Source organism: Physeter macrocephalus, chromosome 9, assembly GCF_002837175.3.
Source record: "Physeter macrocephalus isolate SW-GA chromosome 9, ASM283717v5, whole genome shotgun sequence".
Lineage (NCBI taxonomy): Eukaryota > Metazoa > Chordata > Mammalia > Artiodactyla > Physeteridae > Physeter > Physeter macrocephalus.
In genome coordinates, this window is record NC_041222.1 from 98963144 (window position 1) to 98990167 (window position 27024).

At 39.7% G+C, this 27024-nt stretch overlaps 1 protein-coding gene across 3 annotated transcripts in view; it reads right to left on the minus strand.

Annotated features, from left to right (window-relative positions):
- KIF13B (kinesin family member 13B) overlaps window positions 1–27024 on the minus strand; it is a 200266-nt gene that overhangs the window by 36969 nt on the left and 136273 nt on the right. Inside the window, exons 32-40 of one of the 3 annotated variants that reach the window (XM_028494229.2) lie at window positions 25898–25990; window positions 21361–21513; window positions 20529–20606; window positions 19304–19357; window positions 14600–14638; window positions 9635–9671; window positions 9481–9575; window positions 8861–8972; window positions 1428–1561 (exon numbers count right to left, since the gene is read on the minus strand). In XM_028494229.2, coding sequence (XP_028350030.1) covers window positions 1428–1561; window positions 8861–8972; window positions 9481–9575; window positions 9635–9671; window positions 14600–14638; window positions 19304–19357; window positions 20529–20606; window positions 21361–21513; window positions 25898–25990 — 795 coding nt within the window. Of the gene's footprint in view, window positions 1–41; window positions 1562–8860; window positions 8973–9480; window positions 9576–9634; window positions 9672–14599; window positions 14639–19303; window positions 19358–20528; window positions 20607–21360; window positions 21514–25897; window positions 25991–27024 lie in introns of those variants that run through there. The other 2 variants (XM_028494227.2, XM_028494228.2) reach the window with 2 other exon arrangements.

The window sequence follows — 27024 nt, forward strand, 5'->3', positions numbered from 1 at the left end:
TTTTTTTTTTTTTTTTCTTTTTGCGGTACGCGGGCCTCTCACTGTCGTGGCCTCTCCCGTTGCGGAGCACAGGCTCCGGACGCGAAGGCTCGCCTAGCCGCTCCGCGGCATGTGGGATCTTCCTGGACCGGGGCACTAACCCGCGTCCCCTGCATCAGCAGGCGGACTCTCAACCACTGTGCCACCAGGCAAGCCCCCGGGCTGTATTTTTATAAAGTTACCTTTTTAAAAAGCTACCATGGAAATTCTGGCACAAACAGTAAATGAATCATACTTTGTGAAACAACGATGTAGCAGTTTAGAACAGAATAACGTATGCTATAACGAACCCTTGGCAAAATCTTTTTTGCCTACCCTCACCCCCACCAAATATGAGACTTGCTATTTCTTTTAAGCTCTAGCCATCTCAGATTCATTTTGATAACTGTCAAGCACCCGTTAGTGCCCAGTTAAATTTAAACATCTCCAAAAATCTCGATGTTTAATTTTTTTCATACAATATGTGTGCATCTATGCTGATATATATGCTCATATAATCCTAGAATGAAAAAATTATGTATCTGCACAGCAACCTTACAAAACTAACACCATCCCCCTTGAATATGCACTCATAAACTTAGAAAAGTCTTTTAAATAGTTAAGGTCTCAGGCAAGGAGACTCACCTACATTTTTGCAAGTAGAATGTTTAAGTGAATGTGGAGAAGCTGATGTCAAAAGACCTATTTCAACAACTGAACTTGCACTGTATGTGTTTTTGAATGAGTATAAATAAATCCTCATTTATCATTTTCTGCTGAATTCACACCTATATGAGGCTAAAAATTGCATTTCCAACAGGCTTCCCATGCACCATCACACAAGAGCAGCTTCCTGATTATTTCGAAAACCCTTTAACATCTTCTCTAAAACTTCTTCTAAGGCCAGGTAGCGAGTTTTAATAAAAAGGGGAAATAAGACAAGTTATCACTTTTACTATTTCAGTGAAAGAACAGGTAAACCACAGTAGAGGAAAAAAGAGGTTGAGCGGCAAGGACAGGGATGATGTAAAATTGTGTGAAATAAGAAACGAAATCAAGAATTAAAAATAGAATTACATTTTCTGTTTGGCAATACACAAACAACACTAAGTGCACTTCATAAATTTCACTATTGTTGCTCTAAGTGATATGACCATAAATCACATTAGTAGCGTACTTGGCATTTTTTAAAAGCAAAAAGGATTGAGAGCGTCAGTGCGTTTAAACAGCTCTGTTATCTCCGAGGAGAGTGGAAGAGAAATTATCAGAGCTTTTACCAGGTCTGAAAGCCCAGCCCTGACGCCCCCAGTGCTGCTACCCTCTCCTTCCAGCTTCAGCGCAGCACAGAGCATCACTGCGCCAGCAACCTATTAGAAGCACGGGCACTGTTGCTTTCGTGACGCTTTTACCTGATGTGTGAGGGGAGATGGCTGTTTGCCCCTTTTCTCGTCGCGGACGGGGAAGAGAGACTTCAGCAACTTCGGCATCTGCGGCATGAAAGATCTTACTGGACTCAAGTAGGAGGCTGCTAGGTTACTGAGTCCTGCCAAAAATATTGAAAGGAAAAGAGATAAGGCAAAAACAATTACAGAGACATCTTCCTTACTGTAAATTGGCCACATATCCTTTGTAAGCAAATCTAACAATATAAATCAAAACACGTATCCTTAAAAAAATTAATATTAAAAAACATGCTCTTATTATGGTTACCCTCAAACACAATGGTGTTTCCTTTTCCAATTAAATAGCAGCAACTGGGGTACTTCTAAAATGCTCTAATATCCATCGCGCCTATTAAATCCGAAGGGTAATCCAAACCCGGGTCTTGTCACTAACTGGTCAAGTACTATTGGGTTGGCCAAAAAGTGCCTTCGGTTTTTAAGTAAAAATAAAAGACACATTTTTCATTTTCACCAAGAACTTTATCGAACAATGTATTCACCCTTTTGTTCCCCTACCTTCTGCCATTTTTCAGGCAACTTCATAATTCCGTCTTCCCAAAACTTTTTTATTTATTTTTGGCTGCGTTGGGTCTTTGTTGCTACGCGTGGGCTTTTCTCTAGTTGCAGAGAGCAGAGGCTTCTCTTGTTGCAGAGCACGGGCTCTAGGCACGCGGGCTTCAGCAGTTGTGGCTCGCAGGCTCTAGAGCGCAGGCTCAGTATTTGTAGCACACGGGCTTAGTTGCTCCGCGGCATGTGGGATCCTCCTGGACCAGGGCTCGAACCCGTGTCTGCTGCATTGGCAGGCGGATTCTTAACCACTGCACCACCAGGGAAGCCCCCCAAATTTTTATCTTTTTAAGCAAAGAACTGTTCAAGATGCCTTTTACATTCTTCCAGGGAACTGAAATTTTTTCCATTAAGAGAATTTTGTAAAGACCGAAATAAATGGAAATCCAAAGGTGCAATGTCTGGTAAATACAGCAAATGAATCAGAACCTCCCAGCCAAGCTGTAACAGTTTTTGCCCGGTCATCAAAGAAACATGCAGTCTTGCGTTATCCTGAAGGAGGATTATGCATTTTCTGTTGATTAATTCTGATGCTTTTCATCGAGTGCTGCTTTCAGTTGGTCTAACTGGGAGCAGTATTTGTTAGAATTAATCGTTTGGTTTTCTGGAAGGAGCTCATAATAGAGGACTCCCTTCCAATCCCACCATATACACAACATCACCTTCTCTGGATGAAAACCAGCCTTTGGTGTGTTTGGCGGTGGTTCATTTCACTTGCCCCACAATCTCTTCCGTGCCACATTATTGTACAGTATCCACTTTTCTTCGCCTGTCACAATTTCTTTCAAAAACAAAACGTTTTCATTACTTTTAAGTAGAGAATCGCATGCGGAAATACAGTCAAGAAGGGTTTTTTTCCCCCGGCTTAACTTACATGGAACCCAAACATCAAAGCGATTAACATAACCAAGCTGATGCGAATGACTTTCAACCTTGATCTGGACATTCTGAGTGTGCCGGCTCTCTCCCGCGTGGTATAACGTTGATTCTTCTCAATTAATGTCTCGATTTGATCGCTATCAACTTCAACTGGTCTACCCGACCGTGGAGCATCGTCCAGTGAGAAATCTCCAGCACGAAACTTCACAAACCACTTTTGACATGTTCGATCAGTCACAGCACCTTCTCCACACACCGCACAAATCTGTTTTTGCATTTCAGTTGCGTTTTTACCTTTCTTGAAATAATAAAGCATAATATGCCAAAAATGTTGCTTTTTTTCTTCCATCTTCAATATTAAAATGGCTACACAAAAATTCACCAATTTTGATAAGTCTTTTTTTAAATGCACGCTGATATGACAGCTGTCACAATATAATCTAAGAAAATTGTTTCGAATGAAGTTAAAGACAACTAACTGCTGCTAGAGCCACCTTACAGAAAAAAAACCAAATGAACCTTTTGACCAACCCAATAACTTCTGCCCTAGAATAAAATGGGGCTTTTCATTTTAAAATCACATAGCCAATGACACTCTCGTATAGCTCTCCATCCAGACTTTAACCTCTTTAAAGTCAGGGACCATATCTTATTCAACTTTAATTTTTCATGCTGTTTACTGAATGACGATGATGAAACTGACCTTTCAGGAGGACAGTGGTGTTTGAGTTGTTTTCACAAGAGAGGGACAAGTGCCTTGAACCAACCCTGTTCTTACCTGCTCTTAATTACCAAAGGCTGGGGTCAGACGTGCAGATAACGCCTATGATATTAGGAGACTTATTAATGCTTTATTCTTTATAATTCTTTATTCTTAGTGAATAAAACTAAATTTTCAAGAAAAACTAATCCAAGTCATATGTGACTTAAAAATTGTACCCTAATTAACACTTTAAAAAGAAGAAGCCAGTCAACTTGAGGCATCTGTATATGAGGCTGCCTGAAGAGAAGCGCATGACCATCCCCACCTCTACTCCACGCTGGACCAAGACGATGCAAGTTCATTGGCAATACAGATGGTGCATGGACCTGTATGGTTAAGGTTTTACCCTTTCCATAAAGGACTATTAACTCTAAGTAAACTATGAAAAGTTACAGAAGGATATTTTGTAATCATGAGCTCAATCATTTAAAAAATACAGCAAAGAGAAAGCTATTTGCCAAGAGATATGTCAAAAGCAAAAATAGGGATTAGAGAAACAAAAAAGAGGAGACAAGGGAATTCCCTGGCGGTCCAGTGGTTAGGACTCCATGCTTTCACTGCTAAGGGCCCCGGGTTCAATCCCTGGTCAGGGAACTAGGATCCTGCAAGCCTCACGGCATGGCCACCAAAAAAAAAAAAAAAAAAGAGGAGACAAACAAAAATTTTAAGATGAATAAAGAGCTAGAAGACATAATCATCTAAATGCTAAGAAAAAAATTAGGAAGAATCTAAAGTTTTACATGCAATTAAACTAACATTCTAGAGTGAGGATGACCTCTAATTAAATAAATATTTAGCCAATAATCAACTAAAGGCTGCATCTATCACAGAAAGAGAGATAATCAGACATGACGTGTCTCTTAAGGGAGGTACATAAAACTACCCATTCATTTACCCTACCTTCCGTCCCTCCCTCAAATTAGCCTGAATCTGACCAAGGCTGTAGATCTAACCACCAATTTACAGGAAATACACAGGACAGAGAATCATGTTTAAATAACCTGGTGGGGATGTCACCAGTAAAAATAAAAATGTACAGAGTCTATGTACAAAACCTGGTCTCTTCAACAAATACAATGCAACGGGGAAAAAAGATGAAGAGGAGCATATAGACTAAACAGACTTAAGACACGTTTCAACTAATCACAATGTGTGAACCTTACTTGGATTTTCATTCAAAATGACCAAGAGATATTCTTGATCCAATTGGGGAAATCTGAACACTGACTAGATGTTTAATGATATTTTGGAATTATTTTTCATTTTTCTTAGGAATGAAATGTTACTGTGGGTATTACTTTAGAAATACATGTACAAATCTTTACAGATGAGATAATATCTGAGATTTGCTTCAAAGTCATTCTGAGAGGGAGTGGGGACGTAGTGGGAGCACAGATAAGTAAGCCTGGTGATGCACTGATCGTTCTGAAATCAGCATGGGGCACTCGAGGGCACATCATGATGCTCTTTCTACTTTTTATGTCTGATATTTTCCATAGTAAAAGGATTCTTCAAAGTGAGAGCAAAATAAAAACTTTAACATACAAAAGAAACAGTTTGTCACTAAAAAGAGATGATTGCTAAAAGCACTAATGATGGATATATAGTCACTAAAAAAGAAACTAAACTCAGAAGCATGGAATGAGGAGCAGGAAGCAATGATGAGCACAGCAAAGTGGTAAATATGTAAATCAAGTAAACACTGATCAGAATTTTTTTCTTTAATTTACAGAATTTTAAAACAAGGTAGTAGTCTATGACCAAGTAATTTCACCCTAGGTATTTCCTCAACAGAAATGTTACAAAAAGACCTATACAAGAACATGCTTTAGTCACAGTACCCTAAAACTGGAAACAAACCAAATGTCCATCAACAGGAGAACTGGTTAAAAACTGATAACTTCTACTGTGATAGTGAAATATCTCTCAGCAATAAAAAAAGAATAAATTACTGATACATGCAACGGTATGGATGACTTGAACAGATATGCCGAGCAAAAGAAGCCCAACACAAAAAGAGCACATACTATATGATGTGCTCTATATGATGTGTGTAGAACGGGCAAAACTAATCTGAAATCAGAACAATGATGGACCGTGGGGAGTAACTGGAGTCATGTAAATCTCCTATAGCTCGACTGGGGTGTAAGTTACATGAGTAAATAAATTTGTCAAAACTCATTAAATATGACCCATAGTCTAGAAAAAAGCAGTCAGAAAAAGACTAGGAGATTGGTCATGATGCTGGAGTTAGCAGGTAAGAAGTTTAAAAGCAGTTTTTATACACAGGTCCAAGGATGTAAAAAAGGATATGGTCATAACAAATATACAGGTAGGAAAGAAATATCAGCAGAGAAATTAAAACTATTAAAAAAAAGAAGAAAATGGATATTCTAGAACTAAAAAGAATAACTGAAATTTAAAAATTCTTGGATGTGCTTAATAGAAGACTAGATATGGCAGTAGAAATTATCCAATCAGAAGAAACAAGAATAAGATAAATAGATGAAAAATTAAAATCAAAATAGAATAGAGTTTCTGTGACCCATAGGGCAATATTAAGCAATATAACATGTGTGCAATTAGATTCTCAGAAGACGTAGAGAGAAAGGGGCAGGGGAAAAATGTAATTAACTAATAGTTGAACATTTCCCAAAATTGTTGGAAAAATCTCAATGTATAGACCCAAGAACATCGGTGAAACCCAAGCAAGATAAACACTAAGAAAACTATACCTAAGCACATCACTGCCCAACTTGCTAAGAAGAAAAATAAAGAGAAAAATTGGAAAGCAAACAACGTAAACAAAGATATACTACATATCATGAGAAAGTGACACAAATGATGGCTGAATTCTCATCAGAAAAGAAGCGTAAAAGATAATGCAGTGTCTTTGAAGAGCTAAAAGAAAACAAGCTATCAACTCAGACTTCTCTATCTAGTGAAAATATCCTTTGAAGAAAAAAGTGAAATAAAGATATTCTCAAAAGGGGAGACCCTTCTTCTCAAGGAAAACTGCACAATAAGAAATAATACAGGATATTCTTCAGGCTAAAGAGAAATAATATCAGATGAATATATGATCTTCAGGAAGGAGTAGATAGTGACAGAAATAATAAATATGAAGGAAAATATAAAAGATTATCTATAGTTTCTTAATTTTCTTAAAAGACAAATAGCTGTTTCAAAGTAAAAAAGAAAAAAAAAACTACCACTGTAAAATGGGTTCACAACACTTATAAAAGCAAAAGATACAACAATAATACAAAATAAGAGGGGTGGGGGAACAGGTAAATGGAATTACACTGTTGCAAGATTCTTATATTTGTGCAGTGGGAAGTGGTAATTATTAATTCTAAGTAGACTGTGGCAAAATTAAAGATACCTACTAGACTCCTTTAACAAAGATGTTAATAAATAAATACAGGTATACCAGAAAGCCAAAGAAAAAATAAAATACTGCAAAATATTTTTCAATTAACCCAAAAGAAAACAAAAAAGATTACAGAGGAAAAAATAAATAAATAGGCCAAATAGAAACCAACAGCAACATGGGGCAGACATAACAATAATAATATTAGATGTAAAAGAACATGCCAATTAAAAGGCAGAAATTGTCAGACTAGATAAAAAAAAAAAAAAAAAAAAACACTAAACCTAAATATGCTGTCTATAAGATAATCACTCTTAAAGATAAATATGGGCTAAAATTTTAAAGACTGAGGCAAAGATACACCATGCAAGCAATATGCAAAAGAAAGCTGGTGTGGCTATACTAATATCAAGCAAGACAGATTTCAAAGTAAGAGTATTACCAGAGAGATAAAGGGACATTTCATAATAAGAAACATCACTATGTCAGCAAAAATTAACAATCCCAATGTGTTATACCCAGTAACAGAGTTTCTAAATGAATCATGCAAAAACTGTTATAATTAAAGGAAAAAATAGACAATTTCACAATCATTATTTAGAGATTCAACACCTTCTCTCAATGACCGACAGAACAAATATGAGGGAAAAAAAATCAGTAAAGATATAGCAGGTTTGAACAAGGTTATCAACCACCTTGACCTAATTGATATATACAGAACACTGTGCCCAAAACAGAATAGACCTTTTTAAATATACATAGAATGTTCACTAAGATAGAATATAGTCTCAAAACATTTAAAAAGATTGAAATTTTGAAGAGTCTGTTCTCTGCTCATAATGAAATTAAATAAGAAACCAATCATAATAATACACCCCCAAGATATAATGAAAATGAATTAGTATGCTACCCAATAACCCAGGGGTAGAAGAATAAATCAGAGAGAAATTAGAATATCTGGAACAGAAGGATAAAAAAACACATCGTGCCAAAATTTGTGAAATGCAGAAAGAAATAACAATCAATGAAACAGAAAATAAAACCAAATTTGGCTCTGTGGGAAGACTAAAGAAAACTGACAAACCAGTCTCAAAAGTATTTAAGAAAAACAGAAAGAAAACAAAAATTATCTATTTAGAATAAAAAGAATGAACATAACAACAGATCCTATAAACATTAAAAGATCAATAAAGGAACACTGTAACGTTTATGGAAATAAATTTAATAATTTTGGTGAAATAGAAATTTCCCTAAAAAACATAATTTATGAAAACTTATAAAGAAATATAAAAAGTTAACTTTATAATAAAGAAATTGAAGTCATAATCTAAAATCTTCCCACAAAGAAAATTCCAGGCCCAGAGAGTGTCACTGGTGAATATTGTCAAACATTTAAGGAACTAGTAATACCAAGTTCACATAAACTCAGGAAAAAAAGATGAGGAAATTTTTCTCAAGTCATTTTATGAAACCAATGTAATCATGATACCAAAACCTAACAAAGACAATGTTATGAAAAAGGTACATATATTCATCATAGAGCATATGCACAAAAACTCTAAACAAAATATTAGCAAACAGAATCAAACAAATATAAAGGACAACACATCATGATCAAGTGGTATTTCTCACAGGAATGCAAGATAAATTCAACATTCAAAACAATGTGACTCAACATGTTATGATAAGGAAGGGAAAAATTCAGACAGGCATTAACTAGTAGGACAGTGGTTACCTGGTAGGAAATCCTGATTTAAACTACTTCTGAAAGATGCTCAAATTTCATGACAGTGATTGAAAAATGAAAATATAACTTACCTGGATCAGGAGAATGGTTATTTTGGGGACAACCAGGGGGAGATGGGGCAGCCGGAGTGATTGCTCTAGAAACGGCAGTTTGCGATACATCCTGTTGACTTTCCCACCGGCCCTATTAAGGACAAAATCGGGAATTCTGATTCATATCAATTAACAAAAAAATCTAAAGATACTGAAGAGAAATCTGTTACACATTACTAAAGCTTTATTCTTGTTATAAGACATGATAAATCTTATTACCTAAGTACTCTTCCTCTTGTACTTTTCCTCTTCTTTATAGAATTGATCTCCCTAATAATATACCACCTCACATTTGGGTATCCCCTATGATTAGTGATGTTGAGCATCTTTTCATGTGCTTATTGGCCACTCATATATTTGTATATTGGAGAAATGTTTGTTCATGTTTTCTGCCCATTTTGTCCAAATGGCTAAACATTTGCCTAAGGCAGGACTGAAGCCAAATGCAGAATGAACTTCTAGGATAAAGATACAGTCTGAAGTTTTTTTTTTAAAAAAGCATTTCTATCTTATTAAAAATTTTAGTTGTCAAAATTCAAGAGGTTGACAGTATAGTACGGGAATAGCAATTTCTCATGCTGTTGGTGGTTCTCCTGTACCTGCAGTCGCTCCACTGCACACCTGTGAACACTGGTGTTCACTTCCCGCTGGGCTGGGGACGGGGCAAGATGGTCATGTCTGCCAACGCAAAGACCTGTGCCAGCGACGGTGCACCTTCCTCCCTCACAGCGGCTCTTGAAGGTAGAGACTTACCTGCTTTGCATCTCCTAGACTTGAGGACTTGGTCAATCTGTGAGATGATGCAATGTCACTGACAAAATCACATGAACTAAACCTTGGTTTACTGCTTACTACAATTTACAGCCTCCTAATATTCTTTCTCCTATATCGGGCTGCTTCTCACAAAACAGGGATTTATTTAGTAAGACATTCCTTTTGAAATCCTCCCTTCCGCTCTGCTTCTTAGGCCCTCTCTGCTCTTGTGCCTCAAGACATCCTCTTTCACTTCAGAGTCTCGACTGAAACCTAGGAACAACTCCAATACAGTCAGGCATCTCCTCCTCCGCTACATACAATTCATGAAAGTTAAAACTCTAGAACAGCATATTACCAAGCCTCTCATTTTTTTTAACAGATATTAAAGATGAGTTCCAGTTAAGCCTAAACCAAGTAGTCACAAGTTGCCAATAATGGTAGTCTCTGAATTAACAAGTTTGACTGTACTTTCAACTTGTCTTGTAAATTCCCATTAAAGAGATTTCACTGCATAATACAAAAACAATGCCCATCAGGTGATGGATTAGTTTACCTGTCTAGAACTTGAGCCATAAAAATGGTGATAGCACCAAAACACTTTGAACATCAGTCCCATCCAGTAAAGAAATAAACCCCAACCCATGCTACCTGTATAAAAACCAGTAATGAAGAAGAGACACAACTCTTTTAAATGCTGTACGTTCTCTTTTGGTCCCCTGATAATCACTCTGACTTCTTTTTCACCAGAGTTTAAAACATGGTATTTTATATTAGTTTAAGCCAGTACTCCACAGATGAGTGACCCTGGTGATCAGCTTGAGTCTTCATTAGTAATCCCCTGCAAAGTCAGTTCTTTGCTGCTCCTGAAGGTGGATGGGGGAAGAAAGCCCTCTTAGGTTGCCAACATGTACTGGAAACCTATCTGCTTTTAGCAGCAACCTAAGTACTGATCATAAAATCGATAAGCCCTAAGTGATCTGGATCCTGTTTACCTTACAGAAGGCCATTTTCCCTAGGAACTCTCTCAGCACTTGATATTTTAACAAATGGTATGAGGCTCAACAGTAGGAAGCTAGGAAGCAAAAGAGACATGAAGAGATGAGAGGGAAATGAACTATGAACATGTCACTGTAGGAGCATTTGTGTTACTATGAATCACACACTGATTTACATACTTCAATGTTTCATTAACTTTTTTTGCATTTAAGTTTAATTATCGGTCTGAGAAGCTGCAGCTTTGTGTACTCTGGGACATCACCATCAGGTGACGGGGCAATGAAGTCAACACTCTACTGAGCTTCTCAGAGGAAGAAAAGTCTCACACTTTCTTTACAGGGTTTAAGCTCATGCAAGATTGTTCTGAAGACAACATACTTAATTTCAGAATAAATCTGTTTTCATACGTTACATTTTTCTTCCCTGTTTAGCAGCTGACATAGTGGGACTCTGTCCCTTAGGAAAACTAAGCAGCTGATTTGGAGTCAGCACCTCAGCCATTTGGTGTGGTCCAATGACAAATAATGTAGGTGTCACCTCTTCCCCAAGGCACACTCAGGGCTCTGCTAGCTTCCCGGGTAATTTTTACCAGCTGGAACTCCCACACACAATGTTATTCCCAAATCTGAATGGAGGCAATAACTCTTACTGTCCCATATATTCGAATACCTCAAGTGAAAACATTTGAAAGGATGCACACAGTACTTACACAGAGCCTTAGCCATGTTGTTAGCCCCATCAGAGAATGAAAAACAGAGACACATTTCATCCATCTCCCTTAACCGCCATCTTAACCCTGAGGAATCTCACAGTCTCGCCAACCAGAGACGGGGACACAGAGTGTCTCAAATCGCTCTGGGACAGAACAGGCTCTGCTTCCAAGGGAACAAGAAATTTGGATGACAAACTGGGTACAACACTCCTCTTTCCTCTTTCTGACACCTGCAGACCTCTGGAGAAACACTCCACTGAAATCATTCACTATATTCTTTCTCTCTGGCTGTACATATCCATTCTCTTGCCAGGAGTGGAATCTGCGGTCCAGGGTCTAGCAACACACACTGCCACCCAGGGACAAGGCAATTAGTGTCTTTCCAATACATTTCACATGCTTGGCTGGTCCAGGGTTATTCTCCCTTTACTGAAATGTTGGGGAAGAAAAAAGGAAGCATCCCAGTTAAAGGTACTTCAGAGGGAGATCAACTCAGAACAATGAATAAAAAGGACTTGGCCAGACACCGGACCTTTCTGCTTTCTTATGAGCTCAGCTCTCAAAGTCAAAGAGTATGGCATTTTTTTTTTAAACTTCTACCACAGTAATCTATGCTCCACTACTGAAATCTGGAAAGATCAATCTGTGATGTTTCTGACATTTTTCATGTCTATCAACCTTCAGAATCAGCCACAATGGGACTTCTCTGGTGGCGCAGTGGTTAAGAATCTGTCTGCCAATGCAGGGGACACAGGTTCGAGCCCTGGTCCGGGAAGATCCCACATGCCGTGGAGCAACTAAGCCCGTGTGCCACAACTACTGAGCCCGCGCTGTAGAGCCCACGAGCCACAACTACTGAAGCCCCCGTGCCTAGAGCCCGGGCTCCGCAACGAGAAGCCACCGCAATGAGAAGCCTGCGCACCGCAACAAAGAATAGCCCCCACTCGCCACAACTAGAGAAAGCCCTCTAGATGGTCACAAAGCACGGAGCTGATCTCCCTGTGCTATGTGGCTTCTTCCCACTAGCTAGCTATTTTACATTTGGTAGTGTATATATAAGTCCATGCCACTCTCTCACGTTGTCCCAGATTACCCTTCCCCCTCCCCGTGTCTTCAAGTCCATTCTCTACATCTGCGTCTTTATTTCTGTCCTGCCCCTAGGTTCTTCAGAACCTTTTTTTTTTAGATTCCATATATATGTGTTAGCATACGGTATTTGTTCTTCTCTTTCTGACTTACTTCACTCTGTATGCCTGACTCTGTGAGGTCCATCCACCTCACTACAAATAACTCAATTTTGTTTCTTTTTATGGCTGAGTAGTATTCCATTGTATATATGTGCCACATCTTCTTTATCCATTTATCTGTCGATGGACACTAGCTTAACGGCAAAACCCAACAGGGAAAAACACAGCACGCTCTCAGCTGACTTGAGGACCTGATCGGTCCCCCTTGGGCACCCCCTGTTTTCCTGTTACCACTCTCCAGACAGACACAAATGCTCTGGGTATTCCGTAAAGAGGTCTGGTTTTGATCAGGAAAGTGACAAAGAGGTAAACAAAGAGAAGCACCAGTGACATTCCAGGTCCAAAGATGGCTTCTCATGCAGCTAAAGAAGAGGTGACTCATATTTGGTACCAGCCTTAACTAGTGCCACACTACATAACTGCAGTTTTCAGGAAGGTGATGGAGCCAAAACACACAATTCATTTTGTTAACTGAATATTCCTTTAGGCTTTTGGCTACTTTTAATTGCATCAAAAACTCCAATCAGAAGCTGACAAACATCTTACTAACTTATTTAAAAATATATAATTCCATTTAAAATGTCTTTAAGTAAGACCAGTATTTTTTGTTGACTGAGTTCCTTGGATTGTGAAAGATCTCAATGCACAGGCACTGTTTAAACGGAAAAATAATCTGCTGAAATTAATTCTGCACCTAAATATGAGTCTAATCTGGTAGACTGGTCACAAAAAGTTTGCTAAGTTTTCATTATACCTATAGAAAAACTGCCTTACAATAATGATGAAATGGCCAGTAACAGTAAATAACATCACTGCAATTAGGAATATTTTATATTCTTAATTGAAAAGCTTTTCAAGATGATTTCTTTTAGGCCATAAGGTGAAATTAAAAGTTAAGAGTAGTTAATAAAATTCAATTTATCTTTTTAAGATTAATTAGCTCATCAGTTGCATCTTGGTGGAGCTCAGTAAACAATTCCAACTTTAATATGTAGCGAGCATCAATAAATAAGGGCATGCAAAATGTGGCTGGCCGAATTCCAAGTATTATAGGCCAAAGTGTGACACTGATTTAGTACCTTACCACTTGCTCTCACCTCCCCAAGAGCCCTAATCCTATCACACTCTCTGCTCCTGCCTCCCGGACACACCTTTTAGTGTTACTTTTCTCCCGACTGACTAATCTTTGCCATGACATTAACTGAAAATTAGTAGGGAAAGGCAGACTTGAACTTACTCCGTGGCCTCTCCCTGCTTCTAAACCTGAATGTTCTGATATTAGGTGGGGAGGACATGGCACATCAGATTCTCTGGTCTGTAACTCTGATTTCATAATCAAGAAAGAGGGATAGACACATAGATAATGGAACAGAGAACCCAGAAACAGGCCCACACGAGTTTGCAAGGTAGATGTAACTAATGTGATTATAATTTTCAATTTTTTCAAAATACAGTTTCTAGCATTTTAAGCATCGATTCCAGGTTAAAATTATATTTCTGACTCAACTTCCCTGTACGTTAACTACTTTCATGCAAGGAAGCCAAGATGGTCCCACTGAGCAAAGTTCTGTGGCATTGAAGGAAGGCCCAAGGCACTTTTGCTCTCTTCTTTGCTTCTCTCCCCCGTCCCATGCTTGAGAAAAGGACACCGTACAAGTTCTCAAACATTTACTATATCATTTGCTTAATTAATGAATTAACTCCAACTCTTCACATGCCAGAGCCTTCTACATTCCATCAGATGCCTTCGTTCCTGGTCTCTTCTGACAGATATTTTCATAGCCCAGGTAACAAGGAACATTTGAGAGGAATTGTGTATACTGATTACCAAAGTTATTTTCACCAAAGGGTAAGAGCCAAAAACTTAGTACAGTGTCAAATCTAGTCGTCTTATAAAAACTACATTTAGAAATGCATTCTTATTCTCAAGGTAAAAGCAAGCATGTTTTAGATAGTAGGATAATACTTGTATCCCACTCATTACGAAAAACCTAATGGATTAATTACCTCTCCCTGGATCTCTGAAAACTGCAAAATGAAGGAAGTCTCCAAAAGAAAAGAAAAAAAACAACATGAGTCTTTGAGATTTTCCAGAACAATTTCTTTAGTAATCTCTCCTTGAGGATTTTGTGCGAAAATTATTACAGATAAAGCAACTGAAGACCTTCTCAAACCACTACTTACTAGAGAATAAAATCTTCTGCCTACTATAAAGGGTAGAGAATAAAAATTTTTAATTTTATTTAATTTTTTTCAATAGGTAATTTGTTCCCATGATCCAAAAAACAAGTAATATAAAATGGCACACAGTGAGGAGCCTCCTACCTCAGGTGCCCACATGCTTCTACTCCCTCTCCAGGCAGGTAAGTAATGGTATCTGTTTATCATATACCCTTATAGGGTTTCCTGCGTCTATGTGAGCAAATCTATAAACAGCCACACGCACCTCTCTGTTTCCCTCCTTTTATAATTCAAATGGCAGCATACTGTGCTGCACTGCATTTTTAATCACTAGGTATATCCTGGTGATCTTCCACATTAGTACCTGGAGGGGTTCCTGATTATTTTTTACAGCTGTATGGTATCCCATTTACTTATGTGTGTGTACGTGCACGTGCACACACTCACAGGGAGAAAATAGATTTAACCAGACCAAACCAACGGACATTTAGCTTGTTTCCAATCTTCTGCATTATAAACAATGTGGCAATGGGCACCCTCATATATATGTCATTTCATATGTCTATGAGCACTGCTGCTGTGTAAAGGGGTTTAATAGGACTTGGATAATTTGTATGTCAACTAGTTTAAACACTACCCTGAGGAATGCTATTATGCATAGCATTATCACAATTTTGAATTCTAAGCAATGCCATATTTGACAATGTTTTTCATTGTTTCATTTAAAAGACCAAAGGGAGGAATCTCTGTTCCTTGCTGCTATTGGTGGAGGGAAATGTTTCTTTTCTCGCTAGTAAGAAAATACAATTTAAAAAATATTTATTTTCCTTAAAAATCTTTTAAGAGGCCCTGCTTTAAATGATAAAACTACTGAGGGCCCCTCACCTGCAAACGGGGGAGCCATTTTGTGCTCCCTCCTGAAGTGAGCCTGGAACCAAATCCTCTTTGCTGAGTGTTCTTATCACTTTGTTTCCTAGCATCAGTTATGATCCTCTGTCACCTGAATTTCCATACTCATTAAACAGGTCCATCCATTAAATCTTAGAACAGTTTTCCTCTACCTTTCCCCTAGTGAAAAGCAAAAGGTCTCTGATTTGGGTATGTGGACATTCATAAAACCTACTGATCTGGACACAAGCAGGAAGTCAAGTGATGCCCGTGGTGACAGTGATGGAGTGCATGGAATCCCAGCCATGCCTGGTAACCATTCAGGGCCCATGGGGGCCAACAGTTCACAAGAAGATAAAATAATAGCTCCACAGCTGAACTGGGAGCACCGTTAGTAGTGGGGAACTGGCTTTTCTGTTTTCCCTGACAAGAACTCCACTGTCTGTCAGAGGCCGGGGACTGCTGTGGTTGCGGAGGGGTGAGAGAGGCCAAGTTTTGAGGAAGACTGAAAACTGCTGCAACAAGAGAAAAGGGTCCTTCACTGTTTGGAGGCGTCTGACAAAAACTGAAAATACATGCTGACATAGAGCAGACAGAACCAGATCCTTGCTGCTGGGACGGCACCAGGACACCAGTAAAATCTGAGAGGATATGCCCTGCTGGGACTTCCCTGGCGGTCCAGTGGTTAGGACTCTGCACTTCCACTGCAAGGGGCACGGGTTCGATCCCTGGTCAGGAAACTAAGATCCTGCAAGCCGCGCAGCATGCCCCCCCAAAAAAACCCAAAGAAAAAACAAAACAAAAACAAACAACCCCCCCCAAAACACGTCCTGCTTACTTCTCCCCAATCCTCCACAGAAGAGACTGCCCTGGGAAAGGCCTCCAATAAACTCTTCACTCTCACACCCAAAATAGTCTTTTCAGTCCTCATTTCGGTCTCTGAGGAGTCTGGAAGGAGCTCCTAAACCGTCTTTCTCCGGCACGTTTCCAAGCTGCCCTCCTGCGCTTCCTCTCCTCTTTGAGGACTCCGGTCCGTCGTCGCCCTGGCCGGCTTCCCCTCCCGCGCAGGCCTGAAAAGTTTCACCATCACGCCCGCACAGCCTCGCCTCTGTGCTCAAATCCCTCACACTGTTCCAACCAGGCCCTGAGCTCCCCAATCTGTCTTCAGCTCAGGCTTCCAGACCCCTGAACTGGCAGACATAACTTTTGTCCAAAATTGACCTCAGTCATTTTCTTCCCCAACCCTGCGCCTGCAACTTTCACCTCTCTGCACTGTCACCCAGAGCCCACGTCACCCTGTCTCCCCTGGGCTCCACCTTGTTCTTCATGTCGGCTGAGTTCTAGAGCTTCCATCTCCTGAGCACGTCCTGAATCTCTCCCTCCCCCTCCCCACTGCTGAGACCTCTACCCCACCTGCTCTCCCCACCCTCACTTGTGCATTGGTAAGTGTACACATTTCTACTATATACATTATTCTAACGTAATTTTATACACCACAGCCAGGAACATGAGTGGGGTTTAGGTGGACTGTTTAAAAATACTCCCTCAAGTGACCCAGCTCCCGCGCTACTCCTAGGCACATCCTATAGGGACTTCTGAAATAAGGCCCCTTTCTCCGGGCTCTACCCCACACTACACCCTCTCTGCTTTACTAATGCTCTTTCCTCCTTCCACACGTCTGTTCCCACTCTTGCTTCAACCCCTTCCCTGCCCTGGGTGGACCTTATCCTCTTTCAGCATTAAGCTTATTGGGGGCGGAGGGTTCCCCCTCTCCGCAGCCTCTCTTGGTCCCTGAATAATACCTATAAAAGTGCCCACTCCCTCCTCTGGGCTCCTACTCTACCTAGGCATACTTCTATTACAGCATCTGTGTTCCTTTCTTCTGTTTATTTGGTGTAGATGAAACAATAATTCTTTTTCAACCTGATACTACTGATTTCTATTATTTTCTTCATTTAAACATAAGGAAACTAGGGTGAGAAAGAAAAGCTGAAGAAATTTTGGCTACTTTTTTCAAGGAATTCATGATAGAGGATTTGGGTTAGATGGATTTTTAAAAAAACACAGAAAGTCATGGTTTTTTCTTATATTTTCCTTAAAATACTTGAGTTATTTATAATTAATAATGACACAATTTTCCAAAAACTCTGCTTTGTTTAGCTAATCACAACTATGCTATGATTATCAAGAGCTAATCACACCTGTCAGTGGACCCATATCAAGGAGTACTAAACTTTAGCACACTTTCAGACGCGTGGTAGGTGGTCAGTGAATTGATGAGCTGGAGAGCAGGTTATTTGCCTATAAACACTGAGATATATATTTTTAAGATTTAGATTACTGGTAGTTTGCCTGAAATAATAGGATATATACACATAATACATATCTATGTATTACTTCAGGTAAACTAGTAACCTAGATCTTAAAAATGAGTCTAATCGTTCATCAACTTCATTGTCTTTTTCTTAAGTTTTTATAAGGAAAATTTCAAACCTATACAAAGACAGATTGTAGAATATTTAACAGCAATAGAAAGAAAGGGCCCGTGAGCCATGGCCGCTGAGCCTGCGCGTCTGGAGCCTGTGCTCCGCAATGGGAGAGGCCAAAACAGTGGGAGGCCCACGTACCACCAAAAAAAAAAAAAAAAAAAGAAAGAATAGTATAAGAATAGTGTAATGAATACCACTCAGCTTTGATAATGATTAAGTAGCCAATCTTCTTTTATCTGTATCTTTTTACTCTGACACAACTTCCTCACGTCAGACCATTTCATATGACACTTTTGGCCTCCTCAAGGGTGAAGATATCAACACAGAGCACACTGCCTGCAGCTGGCAGCACCAACATCTAACGAGGTCCCTCAAAAAACGGCAGGCATGGGCTTCCCTGGTGGTGCAGTGGTTGAGAGTCCGCCTGCCGATGCAGGGGACGCGGGTTCGCGCCCCGGTCCGGGAAGATCCCACATGCCGCGGAGCAGCTGGGCCCGTGAGCCATGGCCGCTGAGCCTGCGCGTCCGGAGCCTGTGCTCCGCAACGGGAGAGGCCACAGCAGTGAGAGGCCTGTGTACCGCAAAAAAAAAAACCCAAAAACGGCAGGCACAAAAACTGTGTCATGTGACATCCAGTGACAGTTTCAAGTGTAAGCCCTTTAAGTACATGATAATGAATTGTCTATGCTTAAAACTCTGTTATATTGGGGAAAGATATATTAACAAGCAAGTAAATACATTCCAGCTAACAAAATTGCTGTTCACTTATTTTTCTTTCTTCTAACAAATATTAACTTTTAGACATAATCTTACTCCTCATATATTTTCAATCATTTCATCAATATTTTACTATTAAAAATCCGACATGAAGTTCCTTTTCTGACACAAACAGGAAGAATATTTTCAACAGAAGAACATAAGCAACTAAATTGTTTTTTAACCCTTAGAAAGTAGAGTAATAATAAGGTCTCGGTAACATTATTTTAACTGGCAGATTAAAAAGAAATGAACTCAACGCTCTCCAATCAATTTCACACAGTATAGAAAACTGAGAGAAAATCTGGCATGCAAAACTAGCGTGTGATATTTGAGAAGAGGAAAGCTGGAATGGGAAACGGGTTAAAGACTGATAGAAAATAGTTACAAACACTCACCTTGTTGCTACCTAGACTGTAGGATGGAATAAGATCCTGTCGGCTGCCAGATAGCTAAAAAAGAAATAAAGAGGGGGATTAGTCCTTCATGTGCAAAAGTACATAGATCTATGGTCCTGGAAATACAAGACTTTGAAAACCAAATCAACAGAATGTTGAAGTTGGATGGTATCAGACAGGCTGTCAAGACCAAAGTTACAAACTAGACTAGTGGCCTTTGGGACACTGTCAGGTGCAGTTTTTTTTAAAAAAATTGAATTGATTAACATTTTTAAGATGGGAAGTTTGTATAACATCAGATATCCAGCATACACTGAGGCAACAGCTGGCTGGGCCCGAGTAAGAGACACTTCATTAGTTTATCCCCTTCTATTTAAAGGATACCAGGTTACTGGTTACCGTACCCTGTCCTAATCGGACGACTCCTTTCTCTGGGTATTGTAGCAAATGTATACATGCAAACTATTTATTTTAAACCATAGGATTCTAAATACCAAATCTCTGCACATACCAGTGCATTTTAGTAGATCATTTTCTGAAGGAGTGAGAAGATATTTACGCTGAATTAAAGTGGTATTTTTTTTACTGCCTGAGAATGTTCCCAATCTTTCCATCTGAGATCATCAGTGATGTCACTCAGTCTCGCGGGGCCACATGTGCCCTCCAGCCTGAGACCCGTCCTGCCTCTCACTGGGACCTCTCCAACACCAAGGCTAAGGGTCAGTTGCTCTTTATTTCAACGCTTGTACCATGGTTTTTCTGCGTATCAAGTTCAGACAAAGGTGTACTATCTCTCATATTCATATCTTTATCAAAAGTAAGGAAAGTAGAGATAAATCACAGTTTATAAACCTAGTCCAGACTTCTCCTCAATTTATAAGTAATTCAGTTTGGCCTAGAAAATTCAAAGAGTTTCCCTAGGCACTCGGCTAGTTATGCTTTAGTACAACACTCACTCACCTAACAGAGTCACTGTGCCAGGCACTGGCGACATGAAGATAAATGAGAAACATTACAGAGGGACCTACATGGGTACTCTCCCTGTAAAATTAGGAAGGGCAGTGACAGAGGGGTGCACCGATGCTTCCGGGTAGAGAATGGGGACACTTAAATCAGTTCCTAGAAGGAAATGGTATCCGAAATGAGATTCGAAGGATGGGAAGGAGTTATCCAAGGAAAGAGGAGGAGTGACGGCAGAGCACAGAATGGGGTCCCATGTACTCACTCTGTTCACATTTGGAGAGCTAATACTCCTCCTATTCAGCTTCCCTTTTCCTGTCAACTGTTCCTTCACTGCAACTTCCTGTCAGTCAGAGAAAATACAGACGAAAAATACACGAGAGACACACTTCCGAAGTAACAGTATCTTAAAGCCGGCTCTGAGCTATGGACACGTTCCTAGTTCTTTAAACGACGGCTGTTACTTAACACAACAGAATGACTCAATTACCATCACTGTGGAATACTCAAAGTTAATTAAACAGCTGACAGGTTACCTGGATCATTCTTTTCTGTATCTACTGACAGCCCCATTGAAGCTGGCCAGAAGTCAGTCCCAAGAGAAAGATTATTAAAAGCAGACCATTCACTTTTATTTTTCATGAGTATTTTTGGTTAAAAAAAACAAAGTCTCAACATTGCCACATAAAATGGAGTTCAGGGTTTCTCTGAGGCTTAGGTTTATGGCTGGCACTTCTGTTTTCCCTTCTAGAGATCCACTCCGAGGCTGTGGAGGCAAAGAAGGGCACAGCACTCTACCTTCTGTGACATTATGACCCAGTATCAAGGAATTTCTAAAATACTTCCTTAGCCACCAAGAGTTACATATTCTCTTCCACTACTTCCAAATGGCAACTAGATACCATTTAGGGTCTTGGAAAAAGTAACTTTCCAGCACTTTCTGTATCTTCAAAGACTCACCCAGCAAGTTTAATCTAAATTAATATGCTCCACTCAGAGGCTTCAAAAGTTTAGATGTAACAACACTGTGACTTGTGGAAAGTGAAACCCAGAGTCAGGCTGGGCTGGCACCACGGCCACCAGCTCTGTCGGCTGACCTGGCGAAGACGATCTAACGTGAGAAGGTTCTCCACTGCCAGCACGCTCCTGAGGTATTTCTCAATATATGCCTCCGAGTCAGCAGAAGCCGTGTTTTCAACATTAGCTGCCATTCTTGCTAATGCTTCTCGTTCCTCTACTCCCTGGGCATCCTGGAGAACGGAAAATTGTATATTAAAATTAAGTACCTTGCAGAAGAAAATGTTACAAAAGCTTCCTGATCTATACAAATACACACAAGAGTACTGAACGAACAAATGGGATGTATTCCAAATTCCATTTTAAAGTCAGCTTTTGGAATGCAAAATGCATTTTCCCACAGAAATCATGGTACAAATGGTGGTTAGTTTCACTTGAAAGCCTGGTTAAACACAGAGCAGCTGAAACACAGCACATTTTCAACAAAACTGTTCTCTCCTACATTTCCATTGAAAACAAAGACATTCCTGGTTAGAAAGGATTTGGTGGGCTAGCTGGAAATCTAACCACAACAGTACTTCCTGAACATATCTTGGGGGGCCAGAGGGAGGACTGAGGAGCTGGGGTAACAGCTGGATACGTGTGGGATCCAAACAACCCCTGCAGGAGACAGACACAGGTATGGAGGCTAAGAGTGGAAAGAAGGGCTGGGTTCCAACCCTTTTGCTAAGCAGCCTCCCACAGACTACATATTCCAAGTGTGGTCTCAATCCCCAACTCTGCAGTGGCAGAGGCCAAAGGCTGGAAGCTGACCAAGAAGAGAAGTAACCAAGCAAATTCTCACTCGCCCAGCTCCCTGGACACAACTGGTCCAGGCATATAAATGGGATGTTTGCAAGTCAGGGAGGGACTTTGTTAATGTAGTCAGGTATCTCAAGCTCATGTGGCTCATAACAAAGTACTCTTCTCAGGAAAAATCAGATACTTTTTTTTACTGGTGAATTTGTTACAGTAACGTCAAAGACTACAAAATATATATCCGCATGCCACTGCATCTTAAGATACCATCGACTTTAAGAAAAGACATCTTACATACCACTGAGGGGAAAAAGACTCTGCCAATTAACTTTAAGATATCATCAATTATAAGACACATTCTAACTTCAAAAATATTTTTTAAAATTTACATAAGCCTTAAGGGCTTCCCTGGTGGCGCAGTGGTTAAGAACCTGCCTGCCAACGCAGGGGACACGGGTTTGAGCCCTGGTCTGGGAAGATCCCACATGCCGCAGAGCAACTAAGCCCGTGCACCACAACTACTGAGTCTGTGCTCTAGAGCCCGCAAGCCACAACTACTGAGCCCACGCGCCATTAACTACTAAAGCCCGTGCGCCTAGAGCCCGTGCTTCACAACAAGAGAAGCCACCACAACAAGAAGCCCGCACACTGCAATCAAGAGTAGCCCCTGCTCACCGCAACTAGAGAAAGCCTGCGTGCAGCAACGAAGACCCAATGCAGCCAAAAATAAATCAATAAAATAAATGAATTTATTTAAAAAAATTTACATAAGGCTTAGAATGGATAAAATATGGAAAAATGCAGAAGACAGCTTAAGTTCACAAAACTTTTGTCTCCTACAGTAATTCGTTTGGGCCCAGGAATCATCCTCATTTTACAAATGAGGAAAGAGGAAGGTTGCATAATTAGCAAAAGAAGCAAGACTAGAATTAGGTCTCCCGACTCCTGATAGAGTATTCTTTTAACCACTGGACATGGAATACGTTATGGTATCTGAAGGGAACAGACATTATCCTGATTTTCTAGGAAAGAGGATACCTGAGTTTTAAAGAAATGTATATATTATATATCCATGTTATCCACACAAGATATAAAACATTTCCATTTCCTATCAAGAAATAAAACATTTCCATTTCCTCAGAAAGTTCAACCCCTACCCTTCCCCCAAGGTAAGATCGTTTCTTTCACCACAGATTAGTTCACCTGTTTTAGAAGTTCACATAAATGGAATGACACCCTTTGGCACCTGGCTTTTCACTTAGCATAGTGATTTAGAGATTCGTTCACATAGTTCATTTCTTTGTATGGCTGAGTGATATTCCACAGTATGGATATGCCACAATTTATTTAACCATTCGTCTGTTGATGGATGTTTGGGTTGTTTCCAGTTTTAGGTTATTTTGAATTAAGCTGCTTTGAATATTCCTGTGCAGCTCTTTATGGATATATGCTTTCATTTCTCTTGGGTAAGGACCTAGAAGTAGAATTACTGGGTCACAGGGTAGGTGTCTATTTAACTTTATGATCAGCTGCCAGTGGTTGTATCATTTTACACTCCCATTAGCAAAGAAAGCATTCTAGTTGCTTTAAAAAAAAAAAAAAAAAAAAAAGGAAGAAAGGCGAAACCATCTCCTGTTGCTCTCTGGTCTATGACTACTTTTTGCTACCAAGCCCTCAAAGCTTCTATAATATGGAACACAAAGAACTTTTCCAGGCTTTTTCATGATGAATGCTAGCTTTTAAGAAGCTTTTTATTTTATTTTGAAATAAAAAATAAACTAGTGTAGTCCTTACACTATAAGCTTTAAGTCTCACCTCTCCTTTTTCTTTATCATCAGGATTTGATAATGTAACCCTAACACTTCCCAACTTAAACATTTAACTAATTATTAACAGGTAGCCCCATCACGTGAGGCTATATGTTTATCTTTCTGCTGATTTCCCCACATTTCTGCCCTTTGAAAAACCACATCACCTGAAGAATAAAAGCACTGTTAAAGAAGATAAGAAAACTACAAATGGGGGACTTCCCTGGTGGTGCAGTGGTTAAGAATCCGCCTGCCAATGCAGGGGACACGGGTTCGAGCCCTGGTCCAGGAAGATCCCACATGCCGCGGAGCATCTAAGCCCGTGCGCCACAACTACTGAGCCTGTGCTCTAGAGCCCGCGAGCCACAACTACTGAGCCCACATGCCGCAACTACTGAAGCCCACGCACCTAGAGCCCATGCTCCACAACAGAGAAGCCACTGCAATGAGAAGCCCGCGCACTGCAATGAAGAGTAGCCCCCGCTCGCCGCAACTAGAGAAAGCCCACGCACAGCAATGAAGACCCAACACAGCCAAAAATAAAATTAAAAAAAAAAAAAAAAAAAAACTACAAATGAGGAGAGAAGAGAAGAAAGATGATGGGAGAAAAGGAAAAACTGAAGATAGTTCACTGCAAGTGTCACTGTTTCTCAACTGCATTCAAGCCGTTTTAAAGAGTTAAGATCTGAAACAACTGGAAAAAAGAGAAGACACTCAGATACAGAGAATAAACAGTAAATCTCTAGCCCCACATATAAGTATACCAAGAGTAATATATTCCAGATCCAAGATTTTGCAGCTTGTCTAACTCCAAAAGGGGCTCAGTTTTTAAACGGTCAGCAGGCTCCAAATTAAATAAACAGTTAATATGTGCTATGTAAGCCTAATACTTTGAAGGTCCAGGCAAGAATTAGTCACTATTTGACATTATTTGAGAGGAAGAGTGTTCTGTGATATAAGAACTCTAAAACAAAGCCTAAGTACTGTGCAATCTTTTCACTCTTCCAAAACCTGATCTGTCTTAAAATATATATTGTCCATCTACTGTTCAAATAATCAACAGAATCAATCAACAAGTACTGAGCCCTTGAATCAAGAGAATGAAGGCACCATGGATGGTGTGCTTAGGAGGGAGTGTTCGCCCCAGGGTCCCATTCCCATTTTCCACCCCCAAGGGCAGCACAGCCTGGACCTCCCCACTCACTCCCCGGTTTTGGGTAGTCAATGTGGCAGAAGGAACCACTCTTGTCTTTTTCGTCGGGTCCTTTTCTTAGACCCCTCACTTCTCCTACTCCTGTAAGGAAGTCCTCGTTACTAGCTATGCCAATAACCAAATGAACAAATCTGTCTAAATCAGGAATTAAGTACTAGGAAGCACAGATAAACTACATCCTCTAGCAAGCTCCTGTCAGGGGTATTTTCAGCTCTATCTGTTTGATTCCTGTGCATATCTGAATTAGCACAGAAAGAGAAATAATAATAGTAACTATAATAATAATAGCAATTACAATTTATTGTTTAGCATGTACATAACAATTTGTGTATATTGTCTCATTTAATCCTTAAAAAACAACCCTGTAGAGAAGGTATCACTAACCCAATTTGATAAATGAAAAAATTTAGGCTCAAAGTAACTTACCCAAGTTCACGTCACTAAGAGGTGACAGAAACAAGATTTCTGTTTCATTCCAAAATGAAACCCTGAAACTCTATGTTATGCTCTGTTGCCTTCCTTCAAGGGTTATACCCTCTTCTGTAGGTAAAAAGGTGTTGATTTGCTTTTCAAAAGATTCTTCTTTAACAAAGTACTAAAACCAAAACCTTTAAAGCCACACATGTACATTTTACTCTGAATCAAGTTAAGATTAGGAAATTCCTCTACAAATCTACAGCATTTTCCTAAATATACATTTTCATTTAACACACATTTCTTGCATAGGTGACTTTTCAGGGAGTTTGCTCTTTCTACGTGTTTATTTTTAGTATATTCAAATTTCATATGATCCTTCACCTCTGGAATATTGGAGACAATTTCAAAGGTCACTCCACAGCCTGGAATAGAACTTCGATGTGACATCTTTTTTAGGAGACTCTGAGCAAAACCCTAGAGAAAAACAAAATAGAAGATATGGTTTCCCACCTCAAAAACTGAGTTTTCATTAACAAAGAGACAGCATAAACGACACCACATTCACTCTAACCAAAAAGGAAAAGAACATACTCCCAATATAAGTCAGAATCCAAATCACTACATATAAGTTCCTCAACTCTGTCTAAGTGCCCCAAACCAATTTATATGATGCCTGCCACGTGACAGGTCCCATACCGAATATATGAAAAGTACAAACCCTCAACTCTGGAACCACACTAGGCATCTGGTTCAACTCTGCTTAAAGGCTACAGAAATAAGACTGTTGACTTCTACAAGATAAAATGACCTTCTAACGAAGATGTAAGGAAGGGCGGGTGACCCTTATCCTTTTTTTTTTTTCTTTCTTTCCAGCACGATGGACATCTTGCACTATGAATATTGACAAGTTCAGGCATTAATTCTTGACCAAAGCAGGATCGTTATGAAGAATGATTTAAGAGTGCATGGTCATTGTTTATGCTGACTGCGCTCTTTGCACGGTTAAGAATTGAACTGTTGAATTAATGCATAGATGACTCATTTGAAGATGTTGCTAAGACTGAACATCCTGTAGAGGTTGAAGAGAGCACGGATGAGGGCAGAATATAATTGGTGAATAAAGATAAGAATAAGAGAAAATATTAAACTGACACTGAACCTTTTTCCCTCATGCAAGAGCCAAGTAGGAAATAGGTAAAAACCCCCAAACAGAATAGGAAAAAAGCTGTTTGGTCTCAGAAGTACATATTTTCACAAACGTAATAATAATTCAGTGATCTTTAGTTAACTTTTTAAAAGATTTTAGCCTCTTAGAATGCATTTATTTCATCCCTTCGCTCTTGACTCCAGACTTACAAGGTGGCACAATGGTTAGGAATCCGCTTACCAATGCAGGGGACATGGTTCAAGCCCTGGTCCGGGAAGATCCCACATGCTGCGGAGCATCTAAGCCCGTGCGCGACAACTACTGAGCCCGCACCCTAGAGCCCGCGAGCCACAACTACTGA